The following is an 18194-nucleotide window of genomic DNA, read 5'->3' on the forward strand; positions in this document are numbered from 1 at the left end:
TCACTTATATTTCTTGAATGATGACCAGTCACGCGCACAGTGTGCGCGTTCATAAACACAACTTTTTCCGTAAACGCATAAATTGTCCTCTTTCGGCCGAAGCAAAATAGCGTGGTATTTATGTGAATAAAATAATTTACACTTAGCTATGACTGCATAAAGTGGAAGATCAACTGGTCAAACATAACACAAACGCTTGGCGGCGAGTATTTTACCCTAGGAAGAAACATTACCGTGGCCGGCTTTTGTCATGGCGAATCGTACGGTGAAGGACGCCAAAAATGTCCATGGCACGAATCCGCAGTACCTGATAGAGAAAATTATACGGTCCCGTATATATGACTCCAAGTATTGGAAGGAGCAGTGCTTTGCATTGACCGCCGAACTGTTGGTGGACAAAGCCATGGAGCTACGATTCGTCGGAGGAGTGTTCGGAGGCAACATCAAACCAACGCCGTTCCTGTGCCTCACGCTCAAGATGCTCCAGATTCAACCAGAAAAGGACATTGTGGTCGAGTTTATCAAGAACGAAGAGTTCAAATACGTCCGAGCGCTTGGAGCTTTCTATTTGCGTCTCACCGGTTCGTCACTGGACTGTTACAAGTATCTGGAGCCGCTGTATAATGACAATCGAAAGCTGCGGAAACAGAATCGTATGGGAGCGTATGAACTTATCCACATGGACGAGTTCATCGATGAACTGCTGCGCGAGGAACGCGTGTGCGACATCATTCTGCCGCGCATCCAAAAACGACACGTGCTGGAGGAGAACAATGAACTCGAGCCAAAAGTATCCGCGCTGGAGGACGATCTGGACGAGGAGATGCCTAGCGAGGATGAAGCCGTGGAGGATTTGCCACCGCCGCCACCTACGGCGAAGGAGAAAAAGATCGAAGCGATCAAGGCTAAGGGTAATACACACGGAAGAGTTTTGCATGGGAAGAATGGGAAGAATCACGGGCTCGTTTTTTCGCAATCTTTTTACAGGAGCAAGCAAGCGCAATGAGCGTTCCGTTTCAAGAGAAAGGCAACAGGTCGATCGGTACCGTAACTACGAGGCCGGCAATTATCATGATCGAGAAAATGACCGCGACAAAGAACGTGGACGTGAGCGGGAACGGGAGCGAGACCGAGAGAGAGATCGGGACCGGGACCGAGATCGCGATCGAGACCGTTACCGAGAGATGGAGCGTCGAGATCGTCGAGAGTAAGTTTGTTCAGTGTTACCTTTTTTTTTACAAAATCTTTCTCCCCACTACATAGACTTGCGTGCTTTATATCCTTTTCTAGTCCGTACAATGAGAGGGATCGCTTCAAAGAGCGTGAACTTCGAGATCGGGAACGAGAAAGACAGCGGCGCCATGAGCGGCAGGAGGAGCGTGAACGAGAGCGACGCAGAGAACGGGATCGAGATCGGGATCGCGAACACGAAGAACGACCCCGCGGCCATGACCGCGAGCGTGATTACGACCGAGAGCGAAGAAGGCGATGAAATAAATCGAAAACATAAGCCAAACAAACTGTACTAAAACTGTACGCTTTTGTGGAGATAATTATCGAACAATGGGAGGCATTTTAATCTTCGCTATAAACGGGGACACTCTAGACTAGTTGATTGACCTGTTACTTAACTATCTGCAGCAACTTTCGCTTGGAAGCTTCGCGCCTCTTCCGCCGGCGATCCCGCTGGATGCGCTGCTTGGTTGCATCGCGGAACAGTACGCACCCGTCATTTTCTTCCAGCTCACGCTGCAGCATCTGTGCCGCGTGGAAATTGGTCCCCACCATGTCCCGCAGTTCTCCGACCGCCGCTTGCAATGTTTGGACAATCTTTTGAATCACCGGTAGCAGCACCTGATTGTTAACGATCGGCTTCTGGTGCACCCGGAACAGGAACAGTACCACCTTACAGATCAGCTCCGTTTGATCCTTCCGTTCGGTGGTCAGCTTCGGAACCCTTTCGAGCAGTTCACACACCGCATTGAACGGCAGTAGAAGGAGCGATTCTTCCAGATCACTTGCCCGAATGCGCGACAGTACGGTCAGCAGGAAATCGTCCGTGTTGGTGGCCGAGTAAGCAAACATTAGCGGAGGCAGCGGTCCTTTTCCGCCTTCCTCTTCGTACTGTTTGCTTACCTCGAGACACTCGAGAATGTTTTCTGCTCCCTTCTCCGATCCGATTGTTTTCTTCGACGGCAGTTTCAGACCGGGCAAACCGGGTACGGTCGATTCTTCTCCTGTGGCCAGCGTAGCATTCTCTAGCTCCTCTCGCTCTTCCTCTTGCACGTCCTGCAGAACAAGCGGTTCCTCGGTGCGATGGAACAGCCGTAGAGTACGGTCTGAACCGCAACTAACGACGTACTTCCCATTGGGGCTAATCGCAAGCGCGTGCGCTTCTCCCAAATGGCCGGGCAACGTGATAATCTTCTGAAAGCTGTCCGCATCCCACTGCTTCAGTTTGCCGTCCTTGGCGCAAGAGAAGAACATGTGCGTGTTCGGGATGAACTGAACCGCCGTCACGGTGTTATCATGCGCAAGCAGCGAGCGATGGCAATCGCCAAAGTCCATGCCCCAAATCTTTATCGTACGATCGGCCGACCCCGTTATGATGAGAGTCGAATCGTACGAGATGTCCATCGTTACTACGGGCAGCTTATGGCCGTACAGAGAAAGATAAAACTTGAGACTGTCCATGAAGAATATTTTCACCGTCGTATCAAGCAGGGCGACCGCTATGTACTTGCCATTCTGTGAAATCCTCACACTCAACACCGTTTCCTCCAGCTTGAGAGTGTTTTTGTGCAACAGCGAGAGCACCTTTGCCGCGTCCTGGCCACCGCTTGCAGCGATCAGTTCAAAGGACCAAAACTTTACGGTCGTATCTCCACCGCCGCTAACGCATCCATGCTTGTCGGGGGTCAGTACAATGCTCCACAGTTCCTTCTCGTGCGCCTCGATGCACTCTATCACCTCGCCCGGCACCACGTCCACGACGAGCAGTTGGCCCGTTTTTAAACCTACGAGTACGTGGCGATCGCCTGGAACGAAGCACGTGCTGACAACATAACCGCCCGTATCGACGGTGCGCAGAACGGTCTGGGAAGCGCGGCTCCACAGCTTCAACGACTCCGCACTGCCCGATGCGATCGCCAAATTGTCCGAGCTGAATGCGACAGTGCGCGCTTCAGAAGGATGTCCTTGCTTTTGCAACGCGTACAGCGTTTCTGGCTCGGCATCTTTCTTCACGTTCAAGTCGAGGGAGAACAGTTGGACAAAGTTTTTCACAAACGTGCAGCAGATGCGCAGCTCGTTCCGACTGCCCAGCAGTAAATCGAACGATTTCACTTTCTCTGGTGTGGGTATCGATGTAAGACGCTTAATTTCGTCGGTCAGAGCAAGCTGCCGGCTGGCCGACTCTTCTGCACTTTGTTTGTTTGTGTCCAGCTTTTTCATGCGCTTGGTAAGCTTCTTCATCGATTCCTCCGGCGAACAGAAGAGAAACAACTCAATCTGTCTATCGGTACCGTGGCATCCGAGCACCTGCCCGTTGGCGTCAGCCACAAGGTTAATCGTGCGTCCGTGTCCAGCCCTTTGAATACTGCCCGCCGCGGTACAACGAAACGGACTGACGGTGCTTTCGCTTTCAGGCTGCTCCGATGCAACTACAACCGGTACGGTGGCATCCGTGATCGGGGTGATTTTGTACACGGAAAGTTGCGTATCAGCTGTACCACAAACAAGAAAGTCATCGTTCCGCATCAACACGATACCCCACACCTCAGTACGGTGGTCAACGATGGTTTTAAAGCAGCACTGCGTTTCTATGTTCCAGAACTTGATCTGTGTGTCTTTGGAGCTGGACACAACTACATCCTGGAAGCGTTGCATGAAGCAGCACTGCGTTATCGGGGCCGTATGTCCGGTGAGACGGCATCTTCCCGACTGTTCCACCACATCCGACACGACCAGATCGTTGTCAAGACCGCCGGATACTAGTTTTAGGCCAAGCAGGTCAAAATTCAACGCACTGACGGCAGAACGATGCGATGCAAAACTGCACACCGACTGCTTGGTTTCGACGCTGAACAGCTCCACTAGTCCATCAGAGTAACCCACCGCAAGATGCTTCTGATCCGGGCTGGTGCGTAGGAATGTAACCTCCTGTTTGTCACGACAGAATTCCGCCACCTTTTCGCCGATTCTGCAACACACAGTAAATACAGTACAGACAGACAATCAACGAAGGCAGGATGGTGAAGGCAATTGGCAATGTAGACGCCCTTTAGCTTACCTTAGATCCCACACAAGCACCTTCTCCGCCGCAGCCACCACGACGTACCGACCGGTGGCATTGCTGATTGTCACGAAAGAGATATTTGCGCGTGCACTAGCGATGATGTTGAAGCTCGAGACTGGCTTGTACGCCAGATATTGTTTTGTTAGACCCATCGAGTCGTTTTATTCCGTTTCCTGAAGCCGTAAGGATGTTTGTTATGCGCCGGCTATAACAAATATGCAAACTGCTGAAAACACGTGCATTTGTTGACTTTTTGTTGGGCCCGTACAACATGGCGAGGATTTTTGACGTTCGAATATCGCTGCATCTCGCTCATTTTCTCTACCCGTTCTCTTGTTCGATTTCGTGCTCGTTTGGTCCTAGAGCGCCGCCTAAGGTACGGGTACACGAAGTTTATGTGCGTTTCAATGTGCACGAAAAACTGGCCTGAACATAATTTTACCAATCGTTGCCATAGCAACTGCAATGCATCCTGAGCTGCATAAAAGTCTGAACAACAGCTTATCGAATATCGATTGAAAAAAAAAACAAATCCATACAAAATTGATATTGAGACAAAAATGTATATGTATTAATGCAGTAATTGAAACATTACGACCAATGTGTAGCGTTTACAGTTCAGTATGTTGGGAAGGAAACTTCTTGAGCACCGCGTGGTACAAATTATAAAACGCATAAACGGACACGGAAAGAATCACTATCAGGGCTCCTCCGAATGCGACACTCAAAAAGTTTCCATCGATGATGCCGCTGCAGCTGGAGGCTCGCGTATGGGGATTCCACAGCTCCGACGACCCACTTGTGCTGTTCTGCCGTTCCGCTATGAGCCTTTTCATCGTGTTCAGCCGTTCGCGAAGCACTTCAACCGATTCCGAGGAGAGATCCTCTGCAAAGAAAGGGACACTTTTTTCCTTAACAAAAATTGTACCCCATTTTCATCCGAGCCAAGTTACCATCACGTATGCTGCCTTTGGAGTTGTTTGATTTTGGGCTCGACATTTTAGATTAATATCCTGCAATTGCTATCGCCGTTACCGATATTGGTTCTAGCTGCTAGCTTTCGTACTGGATGCAAACGATAAAATTAAGCAATGCCGTTCCGGTCGGGGCTGGATGCTGCGAAATTGCAAAACAGTCAAATTATCGATTTTCTGCCGCCCTTCTTCTATCACCTAACTTTGACAATTGCATTCTAGCTCTCAACTGCGCGGAATCTGAAACGCCGAGACCAAAAGTCCTTACATCGCATGCTCTTCGTGCATCTACGGTGCCACGAAGCTGTTGGAGGCTGTGCTGGCATATTTGAGAAGGGTGGAACGTTCTGTCATTTCTAGTTCAAAGTTCAATTCAACGAGACAAGATGGTACAACAATGTTTATATGGAAAAGAATGTGTCTTTATTAGTGTATTGTCGTCTCGCTCAAATGCACGACACACCGAAAGAGAAAAAACAGTTTTCCGCGCCGCCTAGCAGCGCTCACAAATGTGCGAAGTGTACAAACATGCCTTACGTTACGCTACGCTAGTATCCTGGTCAGCAAGCTTCCCGTTTATAAACGGGTGGATCTCATCCAAAAGCGACCACATCCATCCCCATATCAAGCGAAATGTTGAGCCTATCGTTCTGCTATCCTGTTTTTCCTTTTCTATTGAAATTCAGATCTGTTACACTGTGTATAGAGCCCACACACCCTCGTGTTTTCGCTTCTGTACTACTATATTACAATTACTACCTAAAAAATGGACCATCTGGTTTTATATACCTCCCACCGATATCGCGGTGCAGTTCTTCCTTTCATTCTTTGGCCAATATCCTTCGCACTAACTATCATGCGCGCTACACGACGCCAGAATGTCTCATCTTCATGGACGCGATTGAGCTAAACGTCACATTAGCCGCGGGGTTTCTCTTGACTGTCTCTCTTAAAATAGATACAGACGATGTGTATACTGCTAGAGCCTTTTTCAAGCACATATGGCCAATCGTTCGGTGAAACCATATGCTCCGTACACACGCTCGATCGTTTGTAGTGGTGACGCCGTGTGACTTGCTTGTTTATCTAATTATCACCATTTCTGGGATGGATTTATACGCCTCCATAAAGCCACAGCTAAAACAGTTTGCCCATGATGCTCTCCTCTTTCCCCGTTACAAGAAGCCACATAGACAAGCAGGAGCGGTAAAAAACAATCACAGCTTCATTCATTCGAAACGGACCACGCTAGAGCCAGTCCTGGGGATGGGTCTGCGTGGTTGTGATGCACTTGTGTGTATTATCCAGTAGTATTCACCTGTGCATGTTACGGCGTTAAGGCAAGCCTCTAGGATATGTAAATACTCGAGATTCGATACTTCAGGTTGTGTCTGACTGCTGAAGCTTAGCTGCTGCTGCTGCCAGGTACAGCTTGCATCTGTGGTAGGTTGGGTGGCACAAACTCGATATAATTGGCCGGAAATTGGCCCCTTCGTCCATTGATCTCGCCGTACAGCCATTCCGGTGTTATTTGATACAGCACCGCCACTACATCATTCTCCTGAAATAACAAAACAATAAACATTTTAAAAACAAAACAACACGTTGATGAGCGATCGCAAAACATACCATTATAGTAAGATCTTCTGGTGCTTCCGCTTTGAAATTAAACAGGGCCCGCACTTTCACGCCGCCACCATTGTCGCTTGATGCAGGGATCAGCCGAGTAACCGATTCATTGCTCTGTTCGTCTACAAGCGGAACCTTCACCTCGACGTAGTTTACGGGAAACATTCCCTCAAGGCCACGTTTATCGCGACCCATATACCATTCCTCGGTCAGACGCTTCAGTAGATAAATCTTCTCGTTTGCCTGAGCGTGCGAAACGAAAGAAAGAAAATCAACAAAACACAAAGCAAATGTTAGACTTTCTGCACAACCCACGTACATTCAGCTCATCACATATGTAAGACGTAGTTTCGGTGTGGCGCACCAATAAAAAAAGACTTTCTATTATTAGTATCAACAGCAGGCACCTGCCGTTTGCCAATCTATACGAAACGGCGTGTCAACGACACTATGTACTGCCACGAATTGTTGTGTGTGTGTACGTGTGTAAAGAAAGTATGTTGTTTACCTTAAAACTTAAATCTTCATCCGCTTCGCCCTGGAAGTCGTACAGCGCGATTCCGTACGGATCTTCGGCGTATGCCTCGGTCGCAGGCGGCGGCGGTGGAGGCGGTATACTAGGCATTGGTTGAGATGGAAGGGAATCGAAAGCACCCAGGACATCGGAAGAGCTATCGGCCTCCATTCCGGCATAAGGGTCCTGACCGCCTGCTGGAGGTATCGGTGCCATTTGTTTCGACGAACCCGAGGCGGCGACATGGCGTGGCATAACCGAATGCGACGGAGTGGATTTCTGGCTGTCCGAGGTATTGCTGCTAGTTGGAGGTTTAATTATGGTCGGCATCGACATGGTTGGGTGTCGCGGTAAGACGCTCTGGCCGTTGCACAACGGATCTACGAAATCGGACTTCTGCAGCTTGCTGTTTATCAGTGGTGTACGAATCTGGGCCGTTGATGACGACGATGCTAGTGGAATCGTGCCGTAAATAACGGGCGGAGGTGCAGTTTTGGCACGCCCCGAACTTGTTCCTGCGGTACTGCCTCCCTCAAACGGATCCAGATCACCCCACGGAACACTGGAGCTCGCTCGTGGCCGATTACTGTTGCCGCACGCGACGAAATCATCCTCGAACCCGCTCTCAGCCTGCGACATGCTGCCATTATTGGGCGAGGAATAGTTTGAGTCCGAACTGAAACTATCCACGCTAATGCAATCGCTGCAGGATTTTTGAGTGAATGTCGGCGAACTGGGTGGAGAATCAAAGCTAATCAGTTGCATTTCTGCACTTGCTCCGCTCCCGCTACCGACGTTCGGCGGTGGCAAAAGTGATCCATAGTTGGAGCCAATGTGTTGCACATTTTCATTACCGCCGGCATAATTGGACCCTTTTCCTCCATGTTTCGCCATGTTTGCCGATGGTGGCGGCGGGAGCAACTTTACAGACCCGGAACTAAAGCCGTGTTTTTGATGCGGTACAGCACTGCCGGTCGGTTTGTTTGGAGCAGCAGCGCCGTTCGATGGTCGCTTATGGCCGAACAAACTAGACAGGATATTTATCGATTGTGGTTGACCCGGTTTCTTCAGCGGCGCAGTTGGGACTGAGGTCGGAAGTTTCGGTGGTGGTGGCCTCGGTGGCGGTGGCTTTTTAGCTTTGACATTCTGCTGATGTTGTGGCTGAAAATAATCTCCGCTTCCAACGCTAGTTTGCCCTGTTGATGCTGTGCCGCTTGCTCCAGCGTTGGTGCTGGTTCCAAAAGCACAAAAGTCCCAATCGGTCGTAGGTGTGTATCGCAATGCCGCAGACGTATTGCGCTGCGGAGGTGGCGGTGCAGGTCTTGATGGAATAGTCATATTTCTGAAATTGTAAAAGGCAAATTGGATTTAGAACGTGTATAAACACACACACTGCATGGAAAATAAAGCGATGCAAGACGGTAAAAGCCGATCAATATTTCCGTAATGTTTAATGTACATACATTTTTACCCGTTTTCTGGGCCGTTCGTGATACCCGTAGCTATAAGATATGGCCGCAAGAATATCACACATTTTGTTCTATTTTCACTAGTTGCGTTTAACGTATATCCTATGTTTAAATAAGTATTATAGACAATTGTAACACTCTTTCAACACTTTTAAAGGAACCGCCGTTAACGAGAAAACAATCTTATGCGATGCGAAATTTTAATCACGAATGAACGTCTTTACTCTGGCAATGCGCAATCCGATATGAGGTGGAAATGCTGATTTTCATAGGATGTACTTTCTCATTTTATATAGCTGGTGGTAGGTATTGGCCAGAACGATACATGGTGACGGAAAAACAAATATATTTATAATTATAGAAGCAACTGCCGCCCAGCAGCGAGAAAAAAAACGAGTGGTAAATAAAAATCTCAAATCGTGCACACAACAACAACCAACAGGCGAAAAACGGCGGTGACGAGACATGATGGTTGAGCCAGGCACGAGTTCAATCACCACCTGAAAAACACAGCGTGAAATCTCTTCCGTTGCTTCCTTCAACGGATCAAAGTTCAGACACGATACTCTTTTCTGTTTTGTTTACTCCCGGCTGCGTCCCGACATCTCCACAGCTGGGGGGACAGTGTTAGAAGAGGTACTTCTGTTTTACTACGTTTCCTATAGCGATTAGAAAATGGCCTTGAATTTGAGGCAGCAAAAACGCGTGCGAATGTAATGCCGCAAACCATGGTTTGCAGCTCTACCAAAGATATGCCGGGTTTGTGCACACTTTGCTGCACACAATCATGTCAGTAAAGAGACCGACAAAGTTATTAAAAATCAAATAAGTGGATTCGTGTCATACAATATTTATCAACGTGTCATATGAACCGCACGATGGTGCTTCACCCAATTTTCTGAGCGACCACCGTACACATCGAATAACGTTTATCGTTGTCGTGGTGAAGACCTAGGTTGCTGTGCTACATATATGTAAATGCTGTCAACCACCGCTACAGTAGTGTTACGTGAAGCCATGTGCAGCTTCTGTGAGTAAACACGTTCCTCTCGGGTATTCTCGCTATTACCACTCTGTCAAAGACCTCGAGCGAGGACACAGATGGAATAGGATTTTTTTCTTTCGCTCCATATGCTGTAACATGTTCATTGCATGCCCGAAACAAGTTTTGCTAGTATTGCTCCTGTTAAAGGTTTACGCGCGTGTATAAGAAAGTACGGCCAAGTTGATCGTTTGTTAACAGAATGTTGAAGCCTAACAGACTAAATTGAACCTAGTTTTGCCCTCTTTTCCATTCACAATTAATGCATCGGTCCTTGCACTTAAAACAACTATATGATCACTGCATAACTACATACGACGAACAACGGTTCATGGGTTTGTAAGGCATCCCCCCCCCCAAGCTTGTTCATAGCTCCGGATTCATGTTCCGTCCATCAAAACAGATACAAGATACCACACCCTACTGCGACCCTAACACTACTTGTGGCGCCACAAACTACATGCGATAAGAAAGAAAGGGGCAGTTGTTGTTTATGGCGGGATTTTTTTTACATCCGCTGAACACTCTCACTACTTGCTGGAACGATAACCACCGACGAATGACGACAGTTAACCGCCTACTTACCCTACTACATTGCTAATCATAAAGGAAATGCATATAGTAGCTATGATAAGCACACTAATCGGCAAATTTCACAAGCCACTCAATATGATGGAGATTGTTTCCGTGCATCTGCTCCTCGTAGGCGATTTAATCCGAAAACTTATCAATTGAACCCAATACCGAGTTCTCAGCCAATTAGATACATCGCGGTACGCTGTTGCGCTAACGGTTATTAACGAATACCTGCGATGTTTTTTTCACATATTACCCCAAGTTTTTTACGTACAGGTGCAAACTCTCCTAATTGTTAGTGCCTTGTACATTCGAATTGTCCGGATCATCAATGGGGCGATATTTTTGATATATTCTTTGTAAGTCTCAAATGGTATCAATCGCAGTCATTTTTTTTTACTTCCGTCCGATAACACTGCAAATTGGCAATCGTATGCAGATCATCACAGATCATTCGCTGTTTTTCAACGAATTATTTAATAGGGGACCATTTCATTGCCCAGTGTATCCAATATATTGCTTTGATGCATTATCATTTATCTTTCCATTATCGTACTGTTGCTAAATCTGTTTTAGTGGTTATTATATCGCAAAGTTACCTCCAATCAGATACTTATCATCAGTCGCATATACTGCTATAATTCCAATGTATTTCCTTTTGTAAATGAGCCGTTAGATAATGCACCAATTACAATGCATTTCCGTAGAACCAGCTTACAATTAGGGATGAAATGCACTGCAAAAGATCCTGCAAGTAGCACTGATAGTTTTTTGCATTAACAGCAACGTTTGCTGCACTTGGATAAAGCTGGGCTGCTGCTTATGTCGGCAACCTTGAAGGAAGGCTTCGATCAGTCCGAGTTCGTTTCACTTCCTTATTGTATCTCCTGCGTCCACGCAGAGCGACTCGCGTTACTTTCATAGGCGCAGTCGTGCACAACTACAATGACACTACAATGTCGTCGCTAGGGGACAAGTGATGAAATCGTACTATCGGTTGTTTCACGATAATCCATTTTCAGTGCTGTGCCCTTTCTCGCATAATCTCACTGGAGTTTCACTGGCATTTTCATCTAATTAATACTAAGCATAATGGCTAGCACGATAAACTGACCAAACTTACCTACTCATGAGAAGAATTCCAGCACACGATCAAACAAAACACAATAGACTGCAGCGTAATATAATAGTCATACGCACGGGAAAGCAAGAACTCAATTGTTTGAACCGCGAATGTTTCTCACAATAATAAACAAGCGAAGCAGCATCACTTGATCGAGAACAAAGCTTTCAAACAAACTGCTCAAGCTTTCATCCGCGGAAAGGCAAAGAGAAACAGAAATTTCGCGAATTTCTACCCTATGCAGCCAACCATTTTTTACGAGAACAATGAATCACCTGAAGGGGTATAGAAACGGGAGGTTGGTGCATTAAAAAAAAACTGACGTCCGAGTTTGACAAAACTGCGATTATCGCTTTTTTGTGTAGAAAACAAGTTTGTTATAAGCAGAAATGTAATCGAAAACTAAGCTACGTTTATTTACTCGGCCAAAATATTCAAATTTAGTGGATAATTACTGTATTGCTCTTCCAAAATATATGTTTAAAAACATTATTTTCGCTAAAAACTTAGAAGTTGCGTATGTCCCTTCAATTGAGAATCGAGCCCGGTTGTGTAAATTCAAGACATGTCAAAATCTGTTTGGCAGTTGTAAACATATCGGAAGAAAAACAAGAAGAACCACAAAATAAATGTAAAACGCACGTTTTTCTGTTTACGCTACAGTTAAACTTAAAATATTTGTTCGTCCAAAGCAATTTATCCTACTCTCACTGTCAGTTATTCATTATATTGTTTTCAAAGCTTAGGGCATTTGGGTTATGGCTGGTTTGGAGATTTTGGTGGGAACGTACGAAGAGTTTATCGTATGTTACCGTGCGGAGCCCTTACGAACGGTAAGTATCGACGAAGGAAGTGTTGCCCTGACACGTTTATCTCATCGAGAAAATCTACGATTGTAGGACCCGGAGAAGCTATACCTTAAGGAATCGTTTGCTGCTCATCTGCACACCTCGTCTGTGCGATCGGTAGCTTCCCACGGCAGATATGTAGCTACTGGCGGAGCTGATGATCGAATCTGCCTGTTGGACATGCGAGAGGGAACGAAGGTGACGGAGTTCCTGCATCACGATGGGACGATAAACGCACTTGTTTTCTCGGATGATGGGAGCCACCTTTTCTCCGGTAGCAACGATGGTAGTATGACGGCGATCAATATGTCCAAATTGGCCGTCGATAAGACGTGGAAAAGCGCCCACAAAACTGCTGTACAAAGTATCTCCATTCACCCTCATGGTAAGATGGCACTTTCATTGGGCAGCGATATGACGCTAAAAACATGGGATCTAATAACGGGTCGTGCTCTGTTCACGACTGCGTTGAACAAAAATAGCAAGTATGGACGAGTGCTTGCCGACGTACAGTGGTCTCCGGATGGAGAGCATTTCGCACTCCTCGGTAACCGGGTGGTTGATATCATCAGTATCGAGACAACGCGTTCCGTTAGGTTGCTGGAGTATGACTCGAAACCTACCGCCATGTGTTGGTTATCGGCTGAAGAAATTGCGGTTGGTTTGGAGAATGGAGCTCTAGTAATTGCCAACATCCACGAAGAGGAGCAGCAAGAAAAGCTGCAGATCTACGATTCACGATTGAAGGCAATTTCCTGTCTGGGGAATTACATTGCGACCGCTTCTAGCGCGGGCGACGTGTCGCTATGGCATCTGGATGGGGTCGATTTCATTCAAATTTGCACTCAACAGATTGGCTGCCGTCCGATATGCTTAGCACTAATAAACACTGGTAAGCCGCTGCGGCAAGACAGCGTACAGGAGACGGCGGAAAGCACGTTGAACACTGCAGCATCAAAGAATAAAGCACAGATGCCGGCACGCAGTATCGCATCGAAGGTAGTTAAAGAAATGGCATATGTGAGCGTAGAAACGGAAGATCCTGTTCAGATAGCTTCGGCCAACCGGTTGAAGGATCGATCGTTAAATAAGCGAAAGCGGGCTGCTTTAAAGAAGGATATTAAACCAGCAGACAGGCGCGTCAAATCGAGCGGATTCATTGAGGAACCAGCGGACGATGTTATAGAGCCCAGCAAGGCCGATAATCTGGTAGAAGCAAAGAAAAAGAAAAAGCTTAAAACGTGAGAAATATGAGAACTTTGAAATAAAAAAAAAACTTTTCATTCAATAAACCTTTATTGTAGTAAGCTCACATCATGTTTGATACAGATGAATTGTACAATTTGAGCACACAAAAAATAAAGAAAAACTCATCAAACGTAATTAAAACGATTTTTTTTAATTGTTAATATCTGACGTTCCCGTTGAATCGTTTCTCGCCCTGACAAGCTCTTACTTTGACAACCCTCAGCTGCCAAAAGAAAACAACCCTACCAGGGGCTGCAACAACAAAACCGAAAGAACCGCATTATTATTTTGCCAAATTGTGGAATTAAACTTTCTAACACTCCATTTTATCAGGCTACAATTATGTCTGCAGAGTGGTAAGGCAGCGTCGAAATAAAAACTGCCTTTGCAATTGTGCAACAACGTAACATTTCTGGGGCTTCTGCATTTCCAGGGTGTGTGTCCAGCGCCAGCAAGATGAGTGTCGCCGTTATCTTGATCAGTTCAAAGTTCTAGACCATCCGCTGAAACAGTCAACGATAACGGTACGGATTTAGCAAACCCACACGAAACTGAATTTGTGCTTTTTCTTTAAGTTCGCTAATCGTCTTTCGTTGTCGTAGGTTCTGGAAAGTCGCGGCACTCGCAGCGGCAAGGTTCCAGTGGCTGCGAATGGGATTTCACTCGGCAGTAGTAATACAGCTGCTATGTCCGCCGCAACACTGTCGCTCGATCCGCTAAGCATTGCCTTCGATGGATCGGACCCATTGAGTCAGTTCGCAAAGCAGCAGGTGACGTCGCTGGGCAAAGATCCGCTGTCGCGAATGGCTGCTGAGATGGAAGGTGCTCTGCCAGTTGCAAAGTCAACCGCGCTGGGATCTCGAAGCTCGCTTAGCAAATCGAAGGAGCCAACTAATCTGCTGGAGCTGGATCTGATCGAACCATGGGCCGCCCGTCGTGGAGCCATTCTGAACAAATACACCACCTCGGAGAAGCTGTCGATCGTGACCAGCTTCCTCACCGGTGGGGAAACCATCAAACCGCAGACGACAATGTCGGAGAAGGTCAAATATCGATTGGAGCAGCTGGATGACTTTGACGAAGGTTCCGTGCGACAGATGCTTGACCTATCGCAGCAGGAGTACGTCGTTAAGATCGAACAGCTGAATCACGAGTTGGTGCAAGCATGGAATCAGGATCAACGTGTGAAAGCGCTCAAAATTGCAATCCAATGCTCGAAGCTGCTGTCCGACACGTCCGTCATCCAGTTTTACCCGTCGAAGTTTGTCCTCATCACCGACATTCTCGACATCTTCGGTCGACTCGTGTACGACCGGCTGCGTACGAAGGCCGACTACGTGCATCCGGGCACGCGTGAAATGACTTCCCTGCCGGAAAACTTTACCCCCGACATGGTACCCGAATCGGCGAAGGAAACGTGCCAGAACTGGTTCTACAAGATCGCTTCAATTCGAGAGCTGCTTCCACGGCTGTACGTAGAGATAGCGATACTGCGCTGTTACAGCTTTCTGGCGCAGGACGAGTTTGGGCTGGCACTGCGAAGGCTCACGAAGATGATCCGCGGTATCGGCGATCCTCTGGTGGCCATCTACGCCCGATGCTACTTGTGCCGGGTAGGCATGAGTCTCACGCTCGATCGTACATACATAAGCGAAAACCTCGACGACATCCTAATGATCTACCATACCATCTTTAACGGTGGCATCCGGTCGGAAATAGCACGCCACCGTATCACATTGAACGGTTACGCCTCGCTGTACCTGCCGGCACTGGATTGGATCCTGCAAGGGGTGGCCATTCTGACGACCGACAATCAGCTGGACGACATTTTGCAACGCTGCAAGGAGAAGAAAAATCCCGCCCTGCTGCTACAGTCCATGATGCAGTCCTTCCGCTCGGATTTCATCGCTTCCCGGGCCACACATTTCGTCCAGATTCTGTCCACCATCTCGGTGGAAGGACTATCGCGTGGGCAGCTCTTTCGACTGCTCGGAAGCATTCTGAGCCACACGCCACCACCTGCAGAGCAACGGCTGAGTGTGCTGTCGAGCGCCATGAAAGCAATCACCTCGCTGGGGAATGTGGAGGAGTTTATGCAGTGTGCAGAAATGTGGGCACAGTACACCAGTCAACACTTTGGGGTAAGTGCGCGAGCAAAAGTACTTGATTTTAATAGCAGCTAAAGACACCGAACACATTATTCACAGCTAAAGGAGGTTGACATCTTCCTGGGAAGCGTGCTTCAACAGATGGCACCTAAACGCATCTACGAGCAGCACTATCACGAGCTGCAAGTCATCACGGACAAGATTGTTTCGAACGCTCAAGACGTGCACGGCATACTGGCGCTGGTAAGTAAGGACACCACTTTAGGAACCCTAGCGAAAGATTGATAACTTGCATCGCCGTTTCTTCAAACAGGACAATTTCCTTCCACTGTTGGACCTTTTTCAAAAGGAATCTATCAAACTGGAGGTGTGCAAGAACATTCTCACCAGCTACCGGAATGCCACTGCCTGTGATAATGCGATCATCAACGATCCGGTAGTCACCAATGCGCTCATGTACATCAGCCGAGTTTTGAATGACTCTGTCAAGTAAGCAGCGATAGTGTAACTGCATTTCGGTTCGCTTCTTTACCGTCATCATTGTTCGTTCCTTTTCCTAGCGCACTCACCGGAGAGGACGAACGCCGCCAAATTAGCGGGCTTATATGCCACTTCATTCGAAAGGTAGATTTTGGACGCGACTTTGAACAGCAGCTTGCTTTCTACGTCGAGGCACGCTCGGTTCTGTCGAATCTCGACACGGCACTATCCACTCTCATACACTCGGTCAACCGGTTAGCTACCAGCACGCGACGGATCGTCAAGGGCCAGCATACGCAGAAAACGGCCGCCTTCGTGAAGGCGTGTGCAGCCTACTGCTTCATTACAATCCCGTCCATTATCGATGTTCGAACGCGCATGGAGCTGTACCTGCAGTCCGGGCAGGTGGCGTTGTTGAACGTCTGCCTGCAGCATGCCGATTCGTGCTTTGAAGCCGCAATCAATCTAATTCCCGAAGTCCCACGGACGGTGGAAAATGACGGCAAGGTGCATTCCACGGAAGGCTTCATAAAAACGTTCATCGTCAATTTACTGTCCACGCTCGTCATCGTACCGGTAGGTAGCAAATACGGCATTGCACGTCCGGGTGTGAACCCTATCCACTCATTCGCCATTTCGACAATTTCAGGATAATCCCACCCAAGGTGTGCTGTACTTGTTGCGCCTGTTGCTGGAAGTAGTGCCGAAGTATCCGTTCGAACCGACGTCGGACATTCTTTCCAGCATCTATTTGCATGTGCTAGACTTTCTGTCTGTTGCGGCACAGGAGGTGTACCCGTACCATATCGTGAATGTAATTTCAAACGACGAGCTGTACGGGTCCGATCCTAAATTTATCGCCGAAGTAAACGAGCTCTGCTGCACAGTGTGCGACAAACTTCTGCAGCATCTGAAAGTGCTGCTGGAATCGAATGCCCTGCGAGCACAATCGCAGCTGGCGCTGGATCTGTTGCTCAAGATCATTACCGGCGCCGATCTCTCGGTAGACAAGATGTTTACTCTGACGGTTCATTTGTGGAACCTGGCCGTGAAGAACCGAACCGCTATAGAAGCGAAGCAATTGGTAAGTGTAACCTTGATCAACATTATTCTTGGTTTTGGGAACAATCTCTGCCATTTTTTATGAGCATTTATTTGTTTCCTGTCTTAGCGTCTTTGCGTTGCTTTGAGATAAGGCACAATTTCGCAATCACACGGTACACACACCATCATTGTGCCGCTGATTAAACTGTATTACGCATTAAATTGCAATGCCATCCTTTGATTGAGCTTGATCAAAGGTCGACTAAGTGCGTCGTTCAGTCCAAATATTACTTATCTTTTTCTGGCGTTATTTTTTTTTAATCATCCATTATTTATAGACGCATTAATGACCAATTGTGGAACAAAAAAAAAAGAAGCTTGGCAGATTACAATGGGACAATGCATTTGCATGATGGGGCTTGATGGAATATGAATGACTATAAGTCAAATGAAATTAATTCATGATCTCTTTCACATTCGTTTCAGCAAACTGTTATACAGTACACTGAGCATCTGGCACAGGTCACTCAGCTGGAATCGCAGCGGCAATGCCTCTGGATGCTGTTGGAGAGAATGAAATCTCGGAAGTAAAGCTCAAATCTCAATGGGAGGCTCTTCTCGCACGTTTCGAAGCACGCAATAACACACTACATACATTTATACTCATTCCCACGCTGCAGTGAACTGTTTCGCGAAACTATTGTATAATCGACGTATTATATTATATAAATAAAAGCAAATCATTTTAAATATTTCAACAGAGCGCTCTTTCGGAAAGCATCCCCGGAGACGTTGGGGGAAGAAGAAATGCAAAGGGGATTGAGATGGGTGGTGGTGATCAT

The 18194-nt window shown here is 47.3% G+C and overlaps 6 protein-coding genes across 7 annotated transcripts; 3 read left to right on the forward strand and 3 right to left on the reverse strand.

Moving 5' to 3' along the window:
* The first annotated feature begins 27 nt into the window (after nucleotides 1–27).
* LOC120895701 (pre-mRNA-splicing factor 38) lies at nucleotides 28–1525 on the forward strand. Its single transcript, XM_040299257.1, has 3 exons — nucleotides 28–911; nucleotides 988–1207; nucleotides 1291–1525. The coding sequence occupies exons 1-3, from the start codon at nucleotides 251–253 to the stop codon at nucleotides 1490–1492; spliced, it is 1083 nt and encodes a 360-aa protein (XP_040155191.1). The 5' UTR covers nucleotides 28–250; the 3' UTR covers nucleotides 1493–1525.
* A 9-nt stretch (nucleotides 1526–1534) lies between these two features.
* On the reverse strand, nucleotides 1535–4549 carry LOC120895700 (WD repeat-containing protein 3). Its single transcript, XM_040299256.1, has 2 exons — nucleotides 4292–4549; nucleotides 1535–4201 (listed from the first exon to the last, which is right to left on the reverse strand). The coding sequence occupies exons 1-2, from the start codon at nucleotides 4447–4449 to the stop codon at nucleotides 1624–1626; spliced, it is 2736 nt and encodes a 911-aa protein (XP_040155190.1). The 5' UTR covers nucleotides 4450–4549; the 3' UTR covers nucleotides 1535–1623.
* Nucleotides 4550–4840: 291 nt separating this feature from the next.
* LOC120894625 lies at nucleotides 4841–5567 on the reverse strand. The gene is made up of 2 exons (XM_040297336.1): nucleotides 5251–5567; nucleotides 4841–5183 (listed from the first exon to the last, which is right to left on the reverse strand). Exons 1-2 carry the CDS (start codon nucleotides 5294–5296, stop codon nucleotides 4909–4911), a joined length of 321 nt encoding a protein of 106 aa, XP_040153270.1. The 5' UTR covers nucleotides 5297–5567; the 3' UTR covers nucleotides 4841–4908.
* Nucleotides 5568–5671: 104 nt separating this feature from the next.
* LOC120894619 (protein transport protein SEC31) lies at nucleotides 5672–11907 on the reverse strand. 2 transcript variants are annotated; one of them, XM_040297330.1, is made up of 4 exons: nucleotides 11625–11907; nucleotides 7409–8756; nucleotides 6901–7143; nucleotides 5672–6832 (listed from the first exon to the last, which is right to left on the reverse strand). In XM_040297330.1, exons 1-4 carry the CDS (start codon nucleotides 11630–11632, stop codon nucleotides 6677–6679), a joined length of 1755 nt encoding a protein of 584 aa, XP_040153264.1. In that variant the 5' UTR covers nucleotides 11633–11907; the 3' UTR covers nucleotides 5672–6676. The 2 variants fall into 2 exon arrangements, with proteins under 2 accessions (XP_040153264.1, XP_040153263.1); XM_040297329.1 differs by lacking the exon at nucleotides 11625–11907 and adding an exon at nucleotides 8878–9662.
* A 309-nt stretch (nucleotides 11908–12216) lies between these two features.
* LOC120894620 (p21-activated protein kinase-interacting protein 1-like) lies at nucleotides 12217–13764 on the forward strand. The gene is made up of 2 exons (XM_040297331.1): nucleotides 12217–12457; nucleotides 12524–13764. Exons 1-2 carry the CDS (start codon nucleotides 12383–12385, stop codon nucleotides 13715–13717), a joined length of 1269 nt encoding a protein of 422 aa, XP_040153265.1. The 5' UTR covers nucleotides 12217–12382; the 3' UTR covers nucleotides 13718–13764.
* Nucleotides 13765–13866: 102 nt separating this feature from the next.
* On the forward strand, nucleotides 13867–18110 carry LOC120894618 (VPS35 endosomal protein sorting factor-like). The gene is made up of 8 exons (XM_040297328.1): nucleotides 13867–14076; nucleotides 14154–14244; nucleotides 14323–15861; nucleotides 15928–16071; nucleotides 16142–16317; nucleotides 16389–16884; nucleotides 16958–17392; nucleotides 17839–18110. Exons 1-8 carry the CDS (start codon nucleotides 14063–14065, stop codon nucleotides 17941–17943), a joined length of 3000 nt encoding a protein of 999 aa, XP_040153262.1. The 5' UTR covers nucleotides 13867–14062; the 3' UTR covers nucleotides 17944–18110.
* Nucleotides 18111–18194: the final 84 nt, after the last annotated feature.

Source organism: Anopheles arabiensis, chromosome 2 (assembly GCF_016920715.1).
Source record: "Anopheles arabiensis isolate DONGOLA chromosome 2, AaraD3, whole genome shotgun sequence".
Classification (NCBI taxonomy): domain Eukaryota; kingdom Metazoa; phylum Arthropoda; class Insecta; order Diptera; family Culicidae; genus Anopheles; species Anopheles arabiensis.